Raw genomic sequence first — 22,744 nt, 5'->3', positions numbered from 1 at the left:
GGTTGCTTGTAAACTACGCCAGTGCGAATCTACGCGTCGTAGTTAATAGACGAAGTTTAAAAACATCGCGTACGTATTTCGCGTAGTCGTAGAACCGCTATTCGAAGCTTTGCCCGCTACGCATAGTTGACGTATGTATTGCAAAGTCAACTACGCGTGCGGTAACTGCGTCTATACGGATCATTGAGCATGCGCAGAAATATTATTGCCCTTCAATACGTATACAATTCCGCATTGGAAGGTGGAATGTAAGCATATATTAGTTCACCCATGCGCTTAGTTAGCGGATTATTGTGGAAATTTTTCCACATAAGGGCATAAGCGTCCGCGTAAACTACGTTTCGCACTATGCGAAGCTTCCGTATTTTAACACGTAGTCTACGAAATGCAAACGTAGCGATGTTTCTAATTTCGTAGCCGTAGTTTGCGAAGCGTATTTGCGGAAAACTACGTGTAGTTCCAGCATAGCGAAGTTGGCTGACTACGACCATCCCTAATGGCAACAGGTTTTGTAGTTATGCTCACGGTATTTGGTAGTGATGATCGTAACCAGCTAATTACGAAATTTCACATACATTTTTGCAATTACGCCCTTACGTAAATATGATTGGTAAATTATATTGATTTTGCATAATCATTTGTAATTTTGTGAATTTTCCTGTAATTTTCATGTAATGTTCCGACTTTAGCGGAGAATAGCAAATCCCCCATACCTGCTAATTTCACCAAAATTGCTACGTTTGTTAAGAAGAATAGTGGGTACAAAAAAAAAAGAATTTTTCAAAAAGACCTTTTTGAGAAAATCAATTTAAAAAATGCAAAAGAATAATGTTTTTTAAAGTTAGAAAAATAAAAGTTTAAAAAACATTGTTCTCTGTATTTTTAAAATAGATTTTCTCAAAAACTACAAGGTCTTTTTGAATGTTTTTGTTAACTTGTACCCACTATGCTCCTTAACATATGTAGCAATAGCAATGGTGGCAATAGCATGTATGGGGGTTTTGCTAAAATTGGCACAAACTCTTGTGAAAATTACACAAAATTATGAATGATCACAATTACAGATGAAATTGATTACAGTCAGAACACACAGCCTGCTGCATATGGCAGTTGTGTATCTGCTGCACACCAACCAGAGTGCCCGTGTGATCTATGTCCGCTGCTGAAGGTGCCTATAGAAGGTATATGAATAGCAGAGGTGGACTGTGGAGCAGTGGAGGAAGGTGGCCTGGTCTGACGAATCAGGTTTGTTTTGGCTTCCAGACTTCTCAGATCTTAATCTGATTGAGTATCAGTGGGATGTGTTGGAAAAACAACTCCAATCCATGGGGGCTCCACCTCATAACTTACAGGACTTAAAGGATCTGCTGCTCTGAAGCCAGAGACCACAAGACACCTTCACAGGTCGCGTGGAGTCCAGCCCTCGAGGGGCAGAGCTGATCTGGCAGCATACGTGGGAAATGCACAATATCAGGCAGTTTTGGCTGATCAGTAAATATAGTAAAATTGATACATGTTCTTTCAGATCTCCAGGTTGTTCCTAAAAAAAGAAAAAAATTGATAAATTAAAAAAATAAATAAATTATAAAATAAAAGGCAAGCAACCACTTTCAAGGCGTTAGGACAACTAGACCCCTCCACCAAAGGTGGACGAGTGATACTTGTATCAGAAACACAGAGACACCAAAAGGATAAAACAATGTTCAAATTAAAGGAAAGGGACTCACCTCCCCATGGAAGATTCAACACGATTAACGTTTCAGAAGTATTCTTTAACTACTTCAAGACTGGGCAACGCCCACGGGCATGACCGCGGCGGCAGCCCCAGGACCGCCTAACGCCAACTGGCGTCAAGTCCTGAGGCTGCATTTTGCAGATCGCGCGTAGGCTATGCACGCATCTCCTGCTCGGTGGGCGGAGCTCCACCCCGCCTTCAGTCTCCGTGCGGCGATTGCCGCTCGGAAGACTGTTAGATGGCGAATCCGCCGTCTTTTCTGTTAGTACAGCGCTGCGATCAGCAGCAGCAGCTGTGCTGGGGACAGCCGTGTGACACGGCTGTCCCCCTCTTGCTTAGTCACCTACACTGCGCAGAAGTACCCAGGTAAACGTAGGTGTCATAACTCTGGCCCTGTAACATGCATAGTGCAGACATGCAAACATTCATCGTATCAAACCTATCAATGGATTAGGAGCACACATCCTGACATCCTCTCCAGGGACAGATAGTGCATCTTACCAATCGCACAAGGGAGCTAACGTAATGTATCCGTGTGCACCATGCACATACACCAGCATAAGCTGTGTGCATGCTGACAAACACATACAGGGGAAGGAGGGAGTGCACTGCATTAAAACCCTGGCCACAAGGGTCAGTAACAAGAAAAAAATACATATATCCAGGCACATCACCTCTAGTTAGGACATTAAATAAGTTATTAAGGAAAGGGAGGTGCTGAAGGGGGAGTGGCCAGAAAACAGCAAAAATCTGTTAACCCTTTGCACTTTCAGATGCAAATGTTCAAACAAATGCATTCACAGATTCACTCATCCAGGCACTACTGTTATCCCTACAGCTAAGTTAAAAGCCGGGGTCTTAGGTCACAGAAGAATGCATTCTTATGCTTAGTCACCTACACTGCGCAGAAGTACCCAGGTAAACATAGGTGTCCTAACTCTGGCCCTGTAACATGCATAGTGCAGACATGCAAACATTCATTGCATCAAACCTATCAATGGATTAGGAGCACACATCCTGACGTCCTCTCCTGGGACACACAGTGCATCTTACCAATTGCACCAGGGAGCTAACGTAATGTATCCATGCGCACCATGCACATACAGCAGCATAAGCTGTGTGCATGCTGACAAAAAAAACACATATCCACAGCAATTTTTTTTGCAGGGGGGCCCAGGGATTTCTAGGTACACCCCTGTGGGGGTACATCCTATTGGCACATTAATCTTCGAAAATATTGACCGTGCATAGCGCATTAGCACCTCTCTCTCCCCTTCGGCCCTCCTGACTCTTTTAATCCTTTACTACCCTAACTTCCTTGCCAGCCCCCCATCAAATCTGAGCACAACCGCGACATGTTTTAGTCTCTGGGTAACACCATCGCCTGCCAAATGATGACACGTGTTGTGTTACAAACCCTGCCGTTTGGCTGCATTTTAATTGGCAGGCAGGTAGTGGTGATCGTAATTAGCTAATTACGATTACGCACATTTTCATGTAATTTTCACAATTACGCTTATACGTAATTACGATTTGTACAGTCAATTAATTTTGCATAGTCATTAGTAATTTTACATTTTTCTTTGCATGTTTAAAATCGATTTTCTCAAAACCGACGTCTTTTTTTTCCGAAAAATACCTTTTTTGACTTGTACCTACTATCCTTAACATATGTAGCAATTTTGGTAGCAATAGAACATATGGGGGGTTTGCTATCAACCATTAAAATCGGCACAAAATGACACCAAATTTCACAAAAATTAAGGGAAAAATTGTGCAAAATTATTAAATATTACTGTTACATATGAAATTGATTATGATTTTCATTGAAATTTCGCATTGCAATTACGATGCGTAATTGCGAATTTCTATGCAAAATTTTGCACATGCCAAATTAAGGCCCACCACTGCCAGCATGCGGAATGCTGAACTGCCTGACAAGCATGCAGGTTAGCCGTCCATCCAAGAGGCCCTTAAAGTGAATGGGAACCGCATTTTTAAAAAAATGAAGCAAATACTTACCTAAGGAGATGGAAGGCTCTGGGTCATATAGAGCCTTCCGTCTCCTCTCTCGGTGCTCTCTATCCTGTGCTGGCTCCCCCCCCCCCATTTCAATCCCCCACCGAAAGGGTATTTGGAAGTCTTCGGGAGCCGTGTCCTCCCGAAGACGTGCGGCTCCATACTGCACAGGCGTGAGCGTGCAAGATAGCGTGCTTGTGCAGGCGCAGTACAGGGCCGCCCTTCTTCAGGAGCACTCGGGCTCCCTGAAGACTTCTGAAGCCTCCTTCGGCCGGGTAAAGCAGTATTTGACTAAATTAGTCAAATACTGCTACCGGGCGAGCCAGCACTGGAATAAGGGCACCGGGAGAGGAGCCGGAAGGCTCTATAGGACTCAGAGCCTTCCCTCTCCTTGAGTAAGTATCTGTCTCATTTTTTTAAATGCAGTTCCCATTCACTTTAATGCTTCTGCTGAATCTGGCCAGAGATTGGTAGGGGGGCTAAGCAGTCTAACCTCTAAGCAGTCTAACCTCTAGATACACTGTTCAGGGTACTCACCACCAGAAAACAAGTAAGATACAGGGTCCAAGTTAAGGCACTAGCCTTTGCTAGCCCCTATAGTCTTTTTGGCAAGCCAAGGTGGAAGGGTGATCAGAGAAAGTGACAGCTGGGCCCTTGATACCATAGGTCACAGGTAGTTGCCTTGTGGATGATCCTGTTCTGCTCACCACTATCACCATTATCTCTCTACATGCAGAGCAAGTAGAAAAAAAGTGACATTCCATTTCCTGGCACTGTCGCTTGCTCTGAATAAGTTTATTGACCCATGCCAATATTCAAATAGCGGGGAACAAAAGTAGAAAAGTTACATACATACGAGGTCGCCATTGACTGGTCAAAAACAGTGGGTGTGGGCACAAGGAGCCTATTGCAACGCAATGCAAAAAAGACCATTTCATATGACCCTGTGGTAGAGTGTGCCAACAGGCACATATGCATGGTGCCGCGTCCCCCTGCATGCCCCTTGCCACCCCACCCCCACGAGCCCATCTCCACCACTCACCACATGATGTACTTATCACGTGGCATCACTGAGATTTTCAGCTTTCCCGTTGTATTCACATCGTTCTGCACATGAGCGCCACGCTGCTGCCACCAACACATTTAAAATCTTGGCATCACCCATTGACTTACATACATTTCACAGCCACTGTATCGCCGCGGAAACATGCTGTTGACTTTGCTGCAGGTCGGCGGCCAATCGGGCACTTCCGGTGCAGCGTGTTGTGGTAAGCGTGCTGGGCCTATGGCCTTGCATTTTCCTTGCCATACCTTGCGGCAAAAAAGGACAATGTAATGCACACTTGCTAGGCAAGTGTAAAATGGGCCTACATCCATACCTTTCCGAGATGAGGGGTAAATACTGTGAAACAGCAGCATATAAAGCAAATGAATGACTATGTGTAATAAGGGCTTTAGTTATGCTATAGACCAGAGGCTTTGGGAAGGACTTACACGACTCCACACGCTGCCGTGAAGTGACACTTTATCGAGGTGCTATTTCAGACGAGGGGAAAGATCACATGTAATTACCTTCTGATTTCATAAAGCCATACTTTGCAGCTCTGGGTTCTGGTGGAGCAGGAGATTCCTCGAGACACATGAAATGTCATCAGGATGGTTTGTCCTGGAACATCTGCATCTGATTTCCACGACGGTGCGAGGTGACCCGACTCACGCTGACGCCGCCGCGCTCACCGATGGTCGCACCTCCAGAGATTAAGCATCACACTTAGAAGAATTCAGAACAGCTTTTTCTGGCCGGCACTTCATCTTTACAATTACCTCGGATAGCAGAGAGGGACTGAAGAGAGGAGAAATTCAGTTTCAAAAAGGCAGCATCAGCTTAACGATGGGAACAATCCCGGCGGATTCAAGCAGCAAGTCTAAGCCTCCATTTCGAGAAACAACCGGTCACAATTGGGCTTGTAATAGGCTGTAAAGTGTTAGAGGCTGTTCCCCTCTCCTATAGAGCCTTTCATGGTCAAGGGGCTCTTACTGACCTCTGATGCCATGGAGGAGGTGGGGGTGCACATGTCCTGGGGGCTTATGTTGGAATCTGGGAGCCCCCTTTAATAAGGGGATACCCCAATGTCATGTCGCTTCTGGATAGCTAGGTATAAAGGGATTTTTATGTCCTCCTAAAGGCTCGTACACATTTTTCCAAACAATTATTGTTCAAACTTGTTGGTCAGACGATAAGTTGGACGTGTGGATGCCTAAACGACCAACTGATAAGAGGCAGTTTGCCCGATCCAACTTGAGGATCAGTTGGGACGACTATCGGACAAATGGCTTTTAAGTCAGTGTGTGTGTACAAATGACTTCTAGTCGCTTGACCAACTAATAGACGTGCAAACATATACAGTCGTTTGATCCAGCCCATTGTTCCATGCAGGCCACTGTCCATTAGCAAGGTGGTTAAATGACATGTAAATTAGTTTATTGGCTGCTTTGTTGTTCAGTATGTAAAGGACATTTGAACGACTTGTTGTTTGCTCTTAAAGGGGAACTTCAGCCTAAACAAACATACTGTCATTAAGTTACATTAGTTATGTTAATTAGAATAGATAGGTAATATAATTTTTTACCCACCCTGTTTTACAAGAACAGGCAAATGTTTGTGATTCATGGGGGCTGCCATCTTTGTCATGGGGGCAGCCATCTTTTTGGTTGAAAGGAGGTGACAAGGAGCAGGAGACACAGTTCCAACTGTCCTGTGTCCTGATCACCCCTCCCAGCTGCATGCACTAGGTTTCAAATGTCAAATTCAAAATGTAAAAAAAATAAATTTGCTTCAAAACAGCAGAACGAGAGCAACAACATCAGAAATCCCATCATGCTTTGCACAGCATAAGGGGAAAACTGCCCGGGCAGTTTTCTTCTGTGCAGCTAAAAATGAGGCTTGTATAAGAGAAACAAAGTTCTGATGCTGTGAAACTGTTAAAGAAACACTAGGCCTTTTCAGTGCTTCTGAGTCGATTTTTAGTCCGGAGGTTCACTTTAAGGTCATTCAAAAGACCAAACCAAATTATTATCAGGCATTAAGTTGGACATGTGTACACACTTTAACCTTTTCAAGTCCTCAACATGTGACTGCCATGCTTTTGTAATTAAATTAAGCAGTGTAACTCAAAGAGAGTGCTCCCCGTATACTACTTTCTGTGTTATGTTGTCCCTGATAGTGCTTCTAGTATTGTATTACCCCCTGATAATGCTTCTTTTGTTATATTGACCCCTGATAGTATGGTCTGTATTATAGCGCCCTCTGTGTGTGATATTGGCTCCCAATAGTACACCTTTGATATGTTGTGCCTTAATATTGTCCACTATTTATACCACCCCCTGATAGTATGCCCTGTATATAGTGATCCCTGTGTGTGATATTTAGAGATGGCTCAAACCTTCGATTTTTGGTTTGCAAACCTCGAACGCGAACTTCCGCAAAAGTTCGGTTCGCGAGAACTTTTGCGAACCGCAATAGACTTCAATGGGGATGCGAACTTTGAAAACTAGAAACATTTATGCAGGAAAAGTGATGCAAAAGCTGTTTCAAGGGGTCTAACATCTGAGTTTTTGCATGAGAGAGTGGGATACACGCCAAAAGTCCCAGGGAAAAATCTGGATTTGACGCAAAGCAGCGTTTTAAGGGCAGAAATCACATTGCATGCTAAATTGGAGGCCTAAAGTGCTTTAAAACATCTTGAATGTGTATACATCAATCAGGGAGTGTAATTAGAGTACTGCTTCACACTGACACACCAAACTCACTGTGTAACGCACCGCAAACAGCTGTTTGTGTAGTGATGGCAATGCTGGACTGGTGCGCACCATGGCCAGAGTGCAGGCCATGGCGGTTTTCAAGCCCATATGGTCGCCGGGCTGTGGTAGCTCAATGATAGAACAACAGTGACTGTCCAGCTGATTGGATTTGGTCTGTCCACAATCAAGCAACAACCTTATTATCTTGGGTGTGACACCCCCCCCCCCCAGACACTCATATAGCCGTCGGTCATTGCTTCTTTGTGATACGCAAGCCCCTTCACCGCGACAAGGTAATGATCACGAAGGGGAATTGACACATAGTTACATAGTTACATAGTTACTTTGGTTGAAAAAAGACATACGTCCATCGAGTTCAACCAGTACAAAGTACAACTCCACCCTGCTCCCTCACATATCCCTGTTGATCCAGAGGAAGGCGAAAAAACCCTTACAAGGTAAAAATTCCTTCCCGACTCCAGATGGCAATCAGATAAAATCCCTGGATCAACATCATTGGCATTACCTAGTAATTGTAGCCATGGATGTCATTCAACGCAAGGAAAGCATCTAAGCCCCCTTTAAATGCAGGTATAGAGTTTGCCATAACGACTTCCTGTGGCAATGCATTCCACATCTTAATCACTCTTACTGTAAAGAACCCTTTCCTAAATAAATGGCTAAAACGTTTTTCCTCCATGCGCAGATCATGTCCTCTAGTCCTTTGAGAAGGCCTAGGGACAAAAAGCTCATCCGCCAAGCTATTATATTGCCCTCTGATGTATTTATACATGTTAATTAGATCTCCTCTAAGGCGTCTTTTCTCTAGACTAAATAAACCCAGTTTATCTAACCTTTCTTGGTAAGTGAGACCTTCCATCCCACGTATCAATTTTGTTGCTCGTCTCTGCACCTGCTCTAAAACTGCAATATCTTTTTTGTAATGTGGTGCCCAGAACTGAATTCCATATTCCAGATGTGGCCTTACTAGAGAGTTAAACAGGGGCAATATTATGCTAGCATCTCGAGTTTTTATTTCCCTTTTAATGCATCCCAAAATTTTGTTAGCTTTAGCTGCAGCGGCTTGGCATTGAGTACGATTATTTAACTTGTTGTCGATGAGTACTCCTAAGTCCTTCTCCAAGTTTGATGTCCCCAACTGTATCCCATTTATTTTGTATGGTGTTAGACCATTGGTACGACCAAAATGCATGACTTTACATTTGTCAACATTGAATTTCATCTGCCATGTATGTGCCCATATAGCCATCCTATCCAGATCCTGTTGCAATATGACACTATCTTCCTTAGAGTTGATGATTCTGCACAATTTTGTATCATCTGCAAAAATAGCAACATTGCTCACTACTGTATCCACTAGGTCATTAATAAATAAATTGAAGAGCACTGGACCCAGTACAGACCCCTGTGGGACCCCACTGCTAACAGTCTCCCATTTTGAGTATGATCCATTGACCACAACTCTTTGTTTTCTGTCCATTAGCCAGTTCCCTATCCAAGCACACAGACTCTTCCCCAGTCCTTGCATCCTCATCTTTTGCACCAGACTTTTGTGGGGAACAGTGTCGAATGCCTTAGCAAAGTCTAAGTATATCACATCTACAGCATTCCCAATATCCATATTAGCATTCACTACCTCATAAAAGCTGAGCATGTTAGTCAAACAGGACCTGTCTTTAGTAAACCCATGTTGATGCTGAGAAATAAGATTATTTTCTACTATGAAGTCATGTATAGTATCTCTTAGTAACCCCTCAAATAGTTTGCATACAACTGATGTTAAGCTTACAGGTCTATAATTTCCTGGATCTGATTTTTTGCCCTTCTTAAATAATGGGAAAAAGTGGGCTGTACGCCAATCCACTGGGACTCTGCCAGTTGCAAGAGAGTCACAAAAGATAAGATAAAGGGGTTTATCTATAACTGAACTTAATTCCCTTAGGACCCGAGGATGCATGCCATCCGGGCCAGGTGCCTTGTCTATTTTTAATTTATTTAGTCTTGCCTTTACTTCTTCCTGCGTTAAGTATTTAATATTACAGTTAGAAGATTGAGACTCATCCGCCTCTGTAATTTGCAACAGTGCTGTTTCCTTTGTAAAGACAGAAGCAAAGAAAGCATTTAATAACTCTGCCTTACCTTGGTCATCCACCATTAAGTTTCCACCTTCATCCTTTAGGAGTCCTATACAGTCAACCTTTCTTTTTTTAGAGTTGATGTACTTGTAAAACTTTTTTGGGTTAGATTTGATATCCCTAGCGATTTGATTTTCAGCTTCGATCTTTGCTAGCCTAATTTCTTTTTTACAATTTTTATTGCACTCCTTGTAATTGCTGAGTGCAGCCTCGGACCCCTCCTGTTTTAGGACCTTATAGGCATTCTTTTTCCTCTTCATTTTATCTATAACCTTTCTATTCATCCATAGAGGCCTTTTTTTATTCCTAGACATTTTGTTTCCATATGGGATATACATACTACAATATTGATTGAGAATACGTTTAAAAGCTTGCCATTTCCCTTCAGTGTCCTCCCCTTGTAGTACATTATCCCAGTTCACCAAACTTAGTGCCTGCCTAATTTGATTGAACTTTGCTTTTCTAAAATTCATAGTTTTAGTGGTCCCGCTGCCCCGTGGCCTATCAGTCACCAGATCAAACGTTATCATGTTGTGATCACTATTTCCCAAATGTTCTTGAACCTGCACATTTGATACATTATCTGGTCTATTCGACATGCCTTGTGTTTTGTTGTTGCAGCTGCAGTGCAGCCAGAAAAATTAGGCGGCCTTAAAAATTCAGGAATTCGACTGGAGTCCTGGACCCTGTTGGTGGTGGCGGAGAAGGCAGTCAAGTGGCCTGCAGGCAGAGATGCTGTGTGGGGAGCGACTTAGTCTTGGGGCAGGCAGTCACAGGGCGTGCAGGCAGAGATGCTGTGTGTGGGGACTGACTTAGTCTTGGGGCAGGCAGTAGCCCTCCCGGGATCCATGCCTCATTAATTTTGCTAAAGGTGAGGTACTGAACACTTTTGTGACTTAGGCGACTTCTCATCACTGCCAATGCCTCCAGCTGCGCTGAAGGTCCTTTCTGACAGGACGCTTGAGGCAGGGCAAGACGAAGTTGGATGGAAAATTGTGACAGATCTGGCCACAGGTCAAGCCTGCGCACCCAGCAGTCCAAGGGTCCATCGCTGCTCACAGTGTCTACATCCACACTTAAGGCCAGGTAGGTACACAGGTACCGTGAACAGGTGCAGTGACACTGCGTGCGGTCATGTAGGTAGGTAGGTGCACTGCACAACAACAGGTGGGTATGCAGTGATTGGTATTACAAATGTGCACCTGTCACACACACACAGGTACCGTGAACAGGTGCAGTGACACTGCGTGTGGTCATGTAGGTAGGTAGGTAGTTAGGTGCACTGAACAGTGAACAGGTGCAGTGATTGGGATTGCAAATGTGCAGCTGCCTGTCACACACACAGGTAGTCACTGAATGTGCTGGGCCTGGCAGTGGCACACACAGTAGTAATTACCAAGGCTGTCTATGCAACACAAGTGTCTGTGGGACACACAAACAAAAAAAAAAAAGATCACAAGAACAACATTAGCTCTCAAAAGAGCTGTTGAGGATGAGGAGTGCTTTTTAGCAATAAGATCAGCAAGAAGGAGCACGCTAACAAGCCTAACACAAGAGCCTAACTAAGCTTTCCCTATGTCAGCAGCAAGGCTCTCTCCCTTCTCTAATTACTGCAGCCACATGAGCGAGTGAAATGGCTGACGCTGCCTGCGTTTTATAAAGGGGGGGGGGCTCCAGGAGGGAGTGTAGCCTGATTGGCTACCCTGTGCCTGCTGACTGTGATGTAGAGGGTCAAAGTTGACCCTAATGATGTAGTATAGGGGGCGGGTTGAACAGCCATGAAGAGTATTTCACAACCTGCTCAGTTACTGGGATTTTCATGCACAACCATTTCTAGGGTTTACAAAGAATGGTGTGAAAAGGAAAAAACATCCAGTATGCGGCAGTCCTGTGGGCAAAAATGCCTTGTTGATGCTAGAGGTCAGAGGCGAATAGGCCGACTGCAGCAGCAGGGGGAACAGTAACTCACCTCCATGAGATTCACACACAGCAAACAGTATCTTCTTTCTCCTTACGTCCCGTCTGTTGCATTGGCAACAGCGCCCCTTTTGTGACATGCTCATTTGTCACCACTAGGGGGCACTGTTATCAATGCAACTGAATGGACTTAAGGAGAATGAAGGGGTCTCACTGACTACCCATACTGTCGGAGGGGAGAGGCTCCCTGGCTGCCTATGCAAAGGGGAGGTGAGGGGGAAGGCTCACTGGCTACCCATACTGTCGGAGGGCAGGGGCTCCCTGGCTGCCTATACAAAGGGGAGGTGAGGGGGAAGACTCATTGGCTACCCATACTGTCGGAGGGGAGGGGCTTCCTGGCTGCCTATACAAAGGGGAGGTGAAGGGGAAGACTCACTGGCTACCCATACTGTCGGAGGGGAGGGGCTTCCTGGCTGCCTATACAAAGGGGAGGTGAGAGGGAAAACTCACTGGCTACCCATACTGTCGGAGGGGAGGGGCTCCCTGGCTGCCTATACAAAGGGGAGGTGAGGGGGAAGGCTCACTGGCTACCCATACTGTCGGAGGGGAGGGGCTCCCTGGCTGCCTATACAAAGGTGAGGTGAGGGGGAAGGCTCACTGGCTACCCATACTGTCAGAGGGGAGGGGCTTCCTGGCTGCCTATACCGGGATAGCCAGCAGATTAGTCTCTTGATCAATCACTGGATGGAGCACCTCTAAACAACCAAACTGGCACGCTAATGGTAGTGTGGGGAACAATATATATAAACCGGTTGGATTTTAAGCAAACCTTAGAGTAAACTTGTCAGTGGGGAAAAAATTCTATTTTACTTACTTGGAGCTTCTTCCAGACCCCCAAAGCCTTGCAGGTCCCTCACTGTCTTCCTGAGAACCTCTGGAAGATCGCTACGAGCTACTGCACATGCGTGACCCAGGCCACGCCCCTCTTTGCTTGCACTCCCATGGCCCGGAGCATTCTGCCCATGTGCAGATCGCTCACATCATGGGAGCGAGAGCATAGAGCAGCCGCCTGGAACCGCGCATGCGCAGTAGTTTTCAACTTTTGAATCGACGAAATCTTAGAGGGGCTCAGGTTTTATTTCCATGACAGGCCCACTTTCAAGGCTTGGAGCACACTTGTTTGTGCGGGGAAACAAGAGATTTCTGCCGTGTGTATTTTGGCATTTTACGATTTTGATTCTGAGATTTTGGGCTCGATTCACCAAGCGGTGCAAAGTGTTAGCACCGTGGTGAAAAGGCCCTTATCACGCCTAAAGTCACTTTAGGCATGATAAGAAGAAACTCGCGCGAAGTTGCCGCGCGTACGCGCGTAAGTGCGCGCGCAACACCCGACGCTTCGCGCGAAGCTCCCATTAAGCCCTATGGGACTTTGCGCGCGCTCTCACGCGCGTACGCGCGAACGCGCTTACGTGCGGTAACTTCGCGCGAAGAGCAGGGAAAATCGGTGATAACTCAGTGGTGAAAAGGTCATCACGCCTAAAGTCTTTTAGGCGTGATAACTGGGTTATCACCGCTTTGTGAATCGAGGCCCTTGTGTGTGTTTGCATGTTTTTAACGAATAATCTCCTTTTTTCAATGGAGAAAAATACAGTATCGTATTTATTTTCATGTAAAACGCACATGAAATGCATGCTTTCCCCCCTCCCCCATAGGAAAGTATTCCAGGCGATTCACATACAGTGGGCCTGATTCACAAAGCGGTGCTAACAGTTAGCACGCTGGTGAAAAGCCCTTTATCACGCCTAAACTCAGTTTAGGCATGATAAGTTTAGGTGTGATAAGTTTAGGTGTGATAAGTTTAGGTGTGATAAGTTTAGGTGTGATAAGTTTAGGTGTGATAAGTTTAGGTGTGATAAGTTTAGGTGTGATAAGTTTAGGTGTGATAAGTTTAGGTGTGATAAGTTTAGGCATGATAAGTTTAGGTGTGATAAGTTTAGGCATGATAAGTTTAAGCACCAACTGCGTTAGCACCGCAGTGCACAGCTGATCAAAAGTTTTGCGCTAGCAAAGTCTGGTGCACTTTGCATAGAGTTTAATGGCGCTGCTTTGCGTGCGGGACTTTGCATGCGATCTACACTTATCTAAACTTAGCATGCCTAAACTTATCACACCTAAACTTATCACACCTAAACTTATCACGCCTAAACTGGCTTTTCACCAGCGTGGTGCAATGGTTATCATGCCTAAAGTCTCTAACTGGATTAGCACCGCTTTGTGAATCGAGCCCAGTATGTGGAAATATTCAAGGGATGAGCAGAAACTACGCCAGTGCAAATTTACGCATCGTAGTTCGCATCTACGCATCGTAGTTCGTAGGTGAAGTTTCAAAACTACGCTTACGAATTGACGCGTAGCAAAGTACCGTTACGCGTAGCTTACGCCCACCATGCGTATTTAACAAGTGTGTTGCGTAGTGAACTACGTTACTCGCGGCTAATTTTCTGCGTGGGATTGTATGCTTACAAATTTACGCATTGGAAAGAGGAATGTACGCATAGAAGAGTTCCCGGTATAGGCATTTAAAGAGGGATTAATGCGTAAAATTTTCTGCATACGGGCATAAGCATCCGCATACACTACGCTTCGCACTACGCATAATTGCGTATTTTGACGCTTATTCTACGAACTGCATACGAAACTAATATTTGATTTCGAAGTCGTAGTTTGGCGAAGCGTAATTGCGTAAAACTACGCGTAGTTCCAGCGTAGCGAAGTTGGCTGACTACGACCATCCCTGTATTCAACATGCTGCACATTTTTTAAAACGTTACATTACAAAATACAGATAGCTGCTTTTTTTGCAATGCAGCCCATACACGTTCAACATGTGTGCTTTCATGTGCATTCCTTGCACCCTAATGGAAAATGATGGTAGCTTTAAAGTGAAGGTGAGAGTAATATTGAAACTGCCATATGTATTGCCTTTTAAGCAATACCAGTTGCCTGGCTGTCCTGCTGATCCTCTGCCTCTAATACTCTCAGCCATAGCCCATGAACAAGCATGCAGTAGATCAGGTGTTTCTGACATTATTGTTAGGTCCCGTTTCCACTAGAGCGAATCCGCATGCGTTGTCTGCATGCGGATTCGCATAACCAATACAAGTGGATGAGACTGTTTCCACTTGTCAGTTTTTTGGTGCATTTTTCTGTGCAGGATTTTTCTGCACGGTAGGGCCTGCAGAATTCGCCTGCGTGTGGAATGCAGGCGATTCGCAGGCAATGTATTTAATAGGGGAAATCGCACATGTGTTTTTTGCCGCAATTTCGCGTGCGAATTCGCACTAAAACTAATGTACATTGAGCCAGGCAGTGACATGGTTAAAATCGCTGATAGCCTGCCTATGCGAAATCGCGGCAAAAATCGCATGCGGAATCGCATCCGCATGCGATTTTGTCAGCGGTGGAATCCCAGCGATTCGCACCGCACTAGTGGAAACGGGCCCTCAGATCTGACAAGATTAGCTGCATGCTTGTTTCTGGTGTGATTCAGACACTACTTCACCTAAATAGATCAGCAGGGCTGCCAGGCAACTGGTATTGTTTAACAGGAAATAAATATGGCAGCCTCCATATCACTCTCACCTTGGATTCACTTTAACCACTTAAAGACAAGCAGGCATATTAAAACGTCCTGCTGGAGCCTCTTAACGGCTCCATGAAGTTTTTATAAGTCAAGCAGTGCTGCTGTCGCTGTGCGCATGCACCTGCGCGTTCCTGCGAGAGAACAGTTAAACAAAAAACACAACATAGACAAAATAAACCTTTATTTCCAAATACTATATTGTCACCATACTTTGTACTGAGGACATAATTCAAATCTTGTAATATCCAGAACAAATAGTCAAAGGTGTGGGTTTAATGTACAGTAGCAGTGTTTATATTAAAACTATAGGGGATGAAATTGGAGAAATAGTAATCATTTTTTTCCTTTGTTTTTACTTTTAAAATGCATAGAAAATAAAGTAATTACTGAAAACAAATATCAACCCCCAAAAGCCCAATTGGTTGTGAAAAAAACAAGATATAGATCATTTCCTTGTGATAAGTAGTGATTAAGCTATTGGCAAATGAAAGGGATGAGCACTGAAAGGGGAAAATCGCTCTTGTCCGTTAGGGTAAAAAACGCTTTGGGGCGAAGTGGTTACTTAACAGAACACTTGTACAAAAAATAATAATAATAATAAAATAAATCATCTTGGAACTTATTTTTTTTAAAGCCAAATCCTTATCTTTAAAGGTGACCTACATGTAAAATAATAGTGATGTTGAGAGTTGGTGTCTCCCAAGTTAGATGGTAGCAGGTATCTCCTGAGCTCTTCCAGCATCCAGAATGGTAGAGCATGCCCCGCACACACGTATATGGCTAAGAGCACTGCGCCATGGCAGGACTGGAGATAGTGAAAGGTAAACTTCCTCGGCTCTGAGATCTCAGGGACTGTGATGATGATGATGTTGCAGCAGCAGCAGCAGCATCACTGCACAGAGTTGTCTCAAAAGTTTTGGAGAGAGTTTGTGGTCAGTGCTGTGTTGCTAGGCCGGCCCCCCCTGCTCACATTACACACTATTTATATCCTTCTCCAAGCTGTTTCCCCCTTAAAGCAGTTCCATGGGACCACCTTCTGCTGCCTGTAACCTCTCCTACTCTTGACATCTGAGTAGCTCACTGAGAGCAGCAGCTCATCTGGGTCAGTGTGCAGGGTTTAAGCCTAGGAGACTGGCCACCACCAGGCTGAAGACCTGGATTATCTGATCCCTGCTGCTTTTACGCTTTGGGGGGAGAAAAGAAATCCCTCTCTTATTGTGCAGTGAAAAGTGACAGCCCTGGTGGAGTTGACTAAGTCTCCCGTCCTGCAACGTGAAACTTTGCATGCCATGGAACACACGTTGTTTGGCTGCCTTCGCAGCCCACATGCCACCTCTCAAGGCTTGCACCCCTTCTCCCAATCCTCTCTGGCTCTCCATGGAAGATCTGACCACATGTCCTACCCTGACCTTTCCTCTTCGTCCTCATCATGCATCATCGCCGGCTACCCCAACGAGGAGGGCATGTTTGGCAGCCAGCACCACCGAGGGCATCATCACCACCACCACCATCACCACCACCAGCAACAGCAACACCAAAGCTTGCAATCTAATTGGCACATTCCTCAGATGTCTTCTCCTCTGGCTTCCACCCGGCACAGCCTTTGCCTTCAGCAGGATTCGGGACCCCCAGAATTAGGAAACAGCCCCCCTATTTTGTGTTCGAACAGTTCTACCCTGGGCACTAACAGTTCTTCTGGTTCGGCTTGCGCGAGTGGGGACTACGGCCGTCAGACGCTTTCACCTTCCGATATAGACAAGAGATCGGCGAAGAGAAAGAGCGACAGCTCAGGTAAGAGCACCTTGACCTTGGAGTCTCCAACTGGCATCCTAATTACCTAGTAACCTGTAGTGGTCCAAACATCCTGCAGAGTTTAATGGGATGTTGGTATAATCAATCCATCTGTCACTTTTTTGAATTCAAGAGAACCTGTCATTAAACACCATTCTGTTGCAATCCGAATGTCGACTCTAGTTGTCCTAAAAAGAAAAAAATAACAAGAAAATAGTCCTTTCCTTTTCAGTAAAATATTGTAAATCTCTCTATGTATGTTTCTAAACTCTTCTTAGGGCAGGTTCACACTACCACGGCGATCAGCAAAGCGCTGTTGCTAATGTATCCCTGGGATCATTCTTACTTCAGCGTTTGCTATTTGCACATGCAGCGCTTTGGGGCGCAATTGCGATGTGATTCTCATTCTGTTAAAAAAAGAATCACAACGCAAATCACGGCAAAATCGCAATGCAAAATCACGATTGCGATTCGCCTTTTGCATTTGTAGTTAAACCAGCCCTAACGCTGGCAATACACCATACGTTTTTTTCAGCAGATAGTTGGTTTGTTAGATAACTTCTGACATGTCCGATCTTATTTTCGATCGTTTTTCTGATCGATTTCCCATAGAAGTGAATGTAAATTGATGAGAAAAGATAAGAAAATTGATCAGAAAATCGATCAAAAATAAGATTGGACAGTGAATCGACTGAAAAATCTCATTGTGTATTCCCAGCATAAAAGAAAATTCAATCAATAAATTGAACCATCAACAGTGGGAGAAAGAGAAAGACAGATAAAAAAAACAAAACGATAAGGTGATAGATAGATAGATAGATAGATAGATATAGATCAGGGCTACGTGATAAGTTGGTGCGACATAAATAAAGGATAAAAATAATAGACAGACAGATATATTTTACACAGTATTTATTTGACGCCTACCATGATAACACTATTGCAAAAATATTTTTACATAGCTCATTTTTTAAAGGTGTCACTGGCATGTGATTTTTTATAACTCGCTTTGTCAACCCTACAGATGGCTCCCTGTTGATTTGACAGCTTAACAGCAGCAAATTATGTCGTGGTGGTGGATTCTAGTGTGGCTTTAGTCCTCTATTCATGGTACTCATTTCAATTTGATCATTTAGACCTTTTGGAGGATGTCATATCGCTCACATACTTTTTGCGCCACCTGTACAGTGTACACCTCTAAAAGCAGTGCTTACAGGTGCAAAATGCACCAATACCTGATGGGTTAAATGCGCCTTCCACTGGACACACACACGTAACAATCTGATTGTGTAACTGATTAATCATTACATTTAGACAAGATTGTATAAAATGCAAGCTAATGATTTCTCAACTTGAATTCACGGTAACCATAAAAGCAGAAAAACGCTGCAACAGGAGGCAGTTCTTTTATATTTTTCAGTGAAAACTTTGATGGTCCTTAATAAAGTGATAAAAAAATAAGAATCTTAAAATATTATACCGCCGGTCACCCAGGTCACAATTTGTTCCTTCCATTGTACTTTTTATTTCTTTCATTTCAATAATGAGAAGTTAAGAACTCTTCACTTTGTATCATTCAAACTAAGATAATTAAATTTTACAATCAGATTAATTTCAGGCGCACTTTTTACATGATTGTAGCAGATAATAAGTCCCACAGAAATGGGGTACCGTTTTAATATGAAAATATTAATGAGCCACCTTAAAATAGAATTAAGAGAATGAATAACTTCAAAAAACTCCAATATGATCCTAATAACACAAACTAGACATTGTTTGTAAAAAAAAAAAAAATGTGAGTTTTTGAGCAAGAAAAGAAAATATCAAAACATCACAGGAACTGGAGATTATGGTTGCAGAAGTCTAAGAAGGAGGATGAAAAAATTACATTGGGATTGTAACATTAATAAGTGATGGGAATGGGAGTAGAACTTGCAGTTCTATGTTTTATCGCAGGTATTATCACTTATTGCAAGAATTTAAAGATCTCGCCTTTAACAGGACATTACAGGTGTGCCGTTAATAAGCGCAAAAGGTTAGGGTGGTGCCTGAGATGAAATTCTGCAAGTCAGGGGTAAGCAATTATTGCTGTAGGGGAATGCAGGCATACACAGCCACTCATATATTGCTATTAAGTTGGTATTCATATTATCCTGTACCATTCACTTTATTTATTTTTTTTATGTTTTTTTGTTTTTTTTGCTAAATTTTACTTTATACCAGGATCTCTACTGGTAATTTTCCGTAAACATAAATCATAATAAAAGTAGTACAGCTTGAATACAAGTTATTTTATTCCCAGAGTATCTTATTTTTTACTTTACAACAGAAAAAAATTGCATATTTTTTACTGTTGTAAGGTACCGGTAGGTAGTGCTTGCTGTTGTTGGTTTAAATTTTTTTTCATAAATGTCACTTCTATAAGTATTGCAAATCACCAGCAAAGTATATATATATATATATATATATATATATATATATATATATATATATATATATATATATTTATATATTAGTATTTATATAGAGAGGACATCTTCTGCAGTGCTGTACAATATATATATATATATATATATATATATATATATATATATATATATATATATATATATATATATACATATATATTTGTGTGCATGTGTGCTTATCACCTTAATTGTGAAGCCCGTGGTCGTATACATTTTTTTTAAAAAAAAAAGCACTCTCTTTTGTGTCTGCTTTCTGTTTTTGAATAGCCAATCTAAAATTTAAGCTAATCCTGTTTGCAGTTGCTTAAATTTTACCTGCCACAGAGTGATTTACACACCTAATGCACATAGCAGTCTATTGACCCTGGACTTTTAAAAACAAACGCTAATCTGTACATTAATTATCCTATTATTACTAAAGCAGATCCTCATTAATATGCCATTACATATTTATTTTCAGGGAAGTCATAAATTGGGGCACAATATATATTTTTTAAATATTGTAGGCTATGTGGTTTAATTTATGTCCTAACATTTCTTGAAATATGTATTATAGCAAACATAAAAAAGTGTGAGAGCCATCATCTGTTTGACAACAAGCAGAACATTATGGTGCATTTTTTTTTTATTTTGACCATAATTAGGTTAATGGCCAAAGTCATTAGCTTCAGTAATATTGTGTAATTGTTTTGGAGATGTCTGGCGGTGGGACTTTGTTATTCTTAGGACCTTTCTAGTGTCATTTATTATTATAAATATGCCATAATATTTAAAACTACTGTTCTATTCCATTGGCAACCTTACCAAGGAGGACTTATTAAAAGTAAGGAGATTTTAATTTTTATACAACCTGTTTAGCGTTAACAAATCAAGCAAGTAATAATTTTAGTAAAAAATAACAAAAAATCCTGAAAAATGAATGTAAAGATGAAGGGCAAATGCAAGTATTCCATAAACAGTCAAGCCACCCATAAGACGCTCAGAAGGACATTAATCTTACTAATGCATATGCATTATGTGCAATCGGATCATCAGATTTTAAAATATTTCAATCTTGTATTTGGAGAACATGGTTTTGCCAAAAGTTTCAAAAAATTTTCAGAATGGCATTTTTTAAACATTTAGGTCAGAGATTTTACACAATACAAATGACCTGCGGAAATGTGAACTTGATTTATAAATTTGGAGAAATGAGCTGCATCAAATGCTATAAAGAAAGAACATTTCACTTTGCTTTTTTTCACTTCAAATACCGAATCAACTCATCAATATTCAAGAAAAATAGTTTTGTACAAATCAAGAATATCTGACCTAGAAAGTGTGATATTTTTCTCTTTATTGCATCTACAAATCATCCATTCATTCTTGATTTTCTGTGTGTATGCAGACTTGTATTATCGATGGAGGATTATACACCTCGTGAGACCTCATCTGGCTTTCTGTGTGCGAGTCTGCAGAACTGACAAATCTGCATAGGTGTTCTAAAAAGAATTGAAAATTAATGATTTCTCAAAAAAAAGAGAGAAAAAACCCTCAGATTTGCCAAATGTTCTCTAATGTATTCACTTATTTCTTCTGTAGATCTATAATTGTTGTATCATTTCTTCTTTCTAACTTGTTTCAATTTAATGAAATAATAGCACTGATTAAAACTTTTGCATGTTAAGAATATTTCAGATGCAAATATTTGATATCCTAAATGCAACAATCTCTATATTTTATGGTAGCATATTCCTGCTGAATGTCTAGCCAATGGCTTCATTGTATAAATAGACATATCTAACAATATATGAAAACATAAGTAAGGAATATAATGATATTATTGTATTGGAGAAGTCACACGAAATTGGATTAACAAACTATGGGCCATATGCAATTAACTTTTTCTCCTAGGAGATAATTTTTAATCTTCAATTTAAAAAAAAAAAAAATTTCAGCACTTTGCAAATTGAAAAAATAAACCAAACAGCAGGCGCAGAAGTACTATCAAATTTATTTTGAGTATTTTCTTGATTGCTGGTGGTTTAAACTGAAGTTTGAGCATATCACCTAGGAGAAAACTTAGGAGAAAACAAACATAATTGCATACGTGGTGGTTGCACATTGTCCTGAAAAACTATTGCTGTTACTTTAACAACTATACCAAAAATAATTTTATCGTTGCCATGGGCAGCACGGTGGCGTAGTGGTTAGAGCTCGCGCCTTGCAGTGCTGGGTCGAATCCCAGCCAGGTCAACATCTGCAAGGAGTTTGTATGTCCCTCCGTGTCTGTGTGGGTTTCCTCCGGGCACTCCGGTTTCCTCCCACATCCCAAAAACATACAGATAAGTTAATTGCCTTTCCCCTAAATTAGCCCTAGTCTATGATACATGCACTACACGATACATACATAGGCATATGACTATGGTAGGGACTAGATTGTGAGATCCTCGGAGAGACAGTTAGTGACAAGACAATATACTCTGTACAGCGCTGTGCGTGATATGTCGGCGCTATATAAATACCTTAAATAAATAAATAAATAATATCATTAAAATAAGAAAAAGTTTCAGAAAAAGTAAGTGAGGCTATTGTTAAAAAAAAATGACTGGTGGTGAATCATACGATGCAGGTGCAGGGAGTGAAAAGTTTAAATAATCCTCTCACTTTGCTCTTCTCAGTGAGTAAGACATCACTGCATTGTCAGGCTGTTTAAATTAGTCCCATCGCTGTAAAAATAAATGCCTAGTTCTGGGATTAAGATGCATAGGCAGGCATATCTAAGGAAGGGCTTATTAAGGGTAAGACGTTTGACACCAGTCTACCGGCTTGTACTTTGAATACGTAGGTTGGAATGTATAACCAAAGCCCTTCAATTACTCCTTTAACACCACCACGAAGGTCCCAAGAGGCGCTCATGTCTGATGACTTTCAAATAAGCTCTTGAAACCTTTTTTTAAAGCCTTTATATAATGGCCTTTTTATGACATTACACAATATTAGTCTGAATTGCACTCTAAAAGACATGGGGCTCGATTCACAAAGCGGTGCTAACCCAGTTAGAGACTTTAGGCGTGATAACCGTTGCACCACGCTGGTGAAAAGCCGGTTTAGGCATGATAAGTTTAGGTGTGATAAGTTTAGGCGTGATAAGTTTAGGTGTGATAAGTTTAGGCGTGATAAGTTTAGGTGTGATAAGTTTAGGCATGCTAAGTTTAGATAAGTGTAGATAGCG

At 42.2% G+C, this 22,744-nt stretch overlaps 1 protein-coding gene across 1 annotated transcript in view; it reads left to right on the top strand.

Moving 5' to 3' along the window:
• Nucleotides 1-16,301: 16,301 nt before the first annotated feature.
• The window catches only part of MEOX2 (mesenchyme homeobox 2), a 168,467-nt gene continuing 162,024 nt past the window's right edge, over nucleotides 16,302-22,744 (top strand). Inside the window, exon 1 of the mRNA XM_068235104.1 lies at nucleotides 16,302-17,062. Within this exon, the coding sequence (XP_068091205.1) occupies nucleotides 16,561-17,062 (502 nt within the window). The 5' untranslated portion in view covers nucleotides 16,302-16,560. The remainder of the gene's footprint in view (nucleotides 17,063-22,744) is intronic.

The sequence above is a fragment of the Hyperolius riggenbachi genome, chromosome 5 (genome assembly GCF_040937935.1).
Source record: "Hyperolius riggenbachi isolate aHypRig1 chromosome 5, aHypRig1.pri, whole genome shotgun sequence".
In the NCBI taxonomy this organism is placed as follows: domain Eukaryota; kingdom Metazoa; phylum Chordata; class Amphibia; order Anura; family Hyperoliidae; genus Hyperolius; species Hyperolius riggenbachi.
Note: the sequence above shows the minus strand (reverse complement) of the source record. Positions and strands in the feature narration are given on the sequence as shown.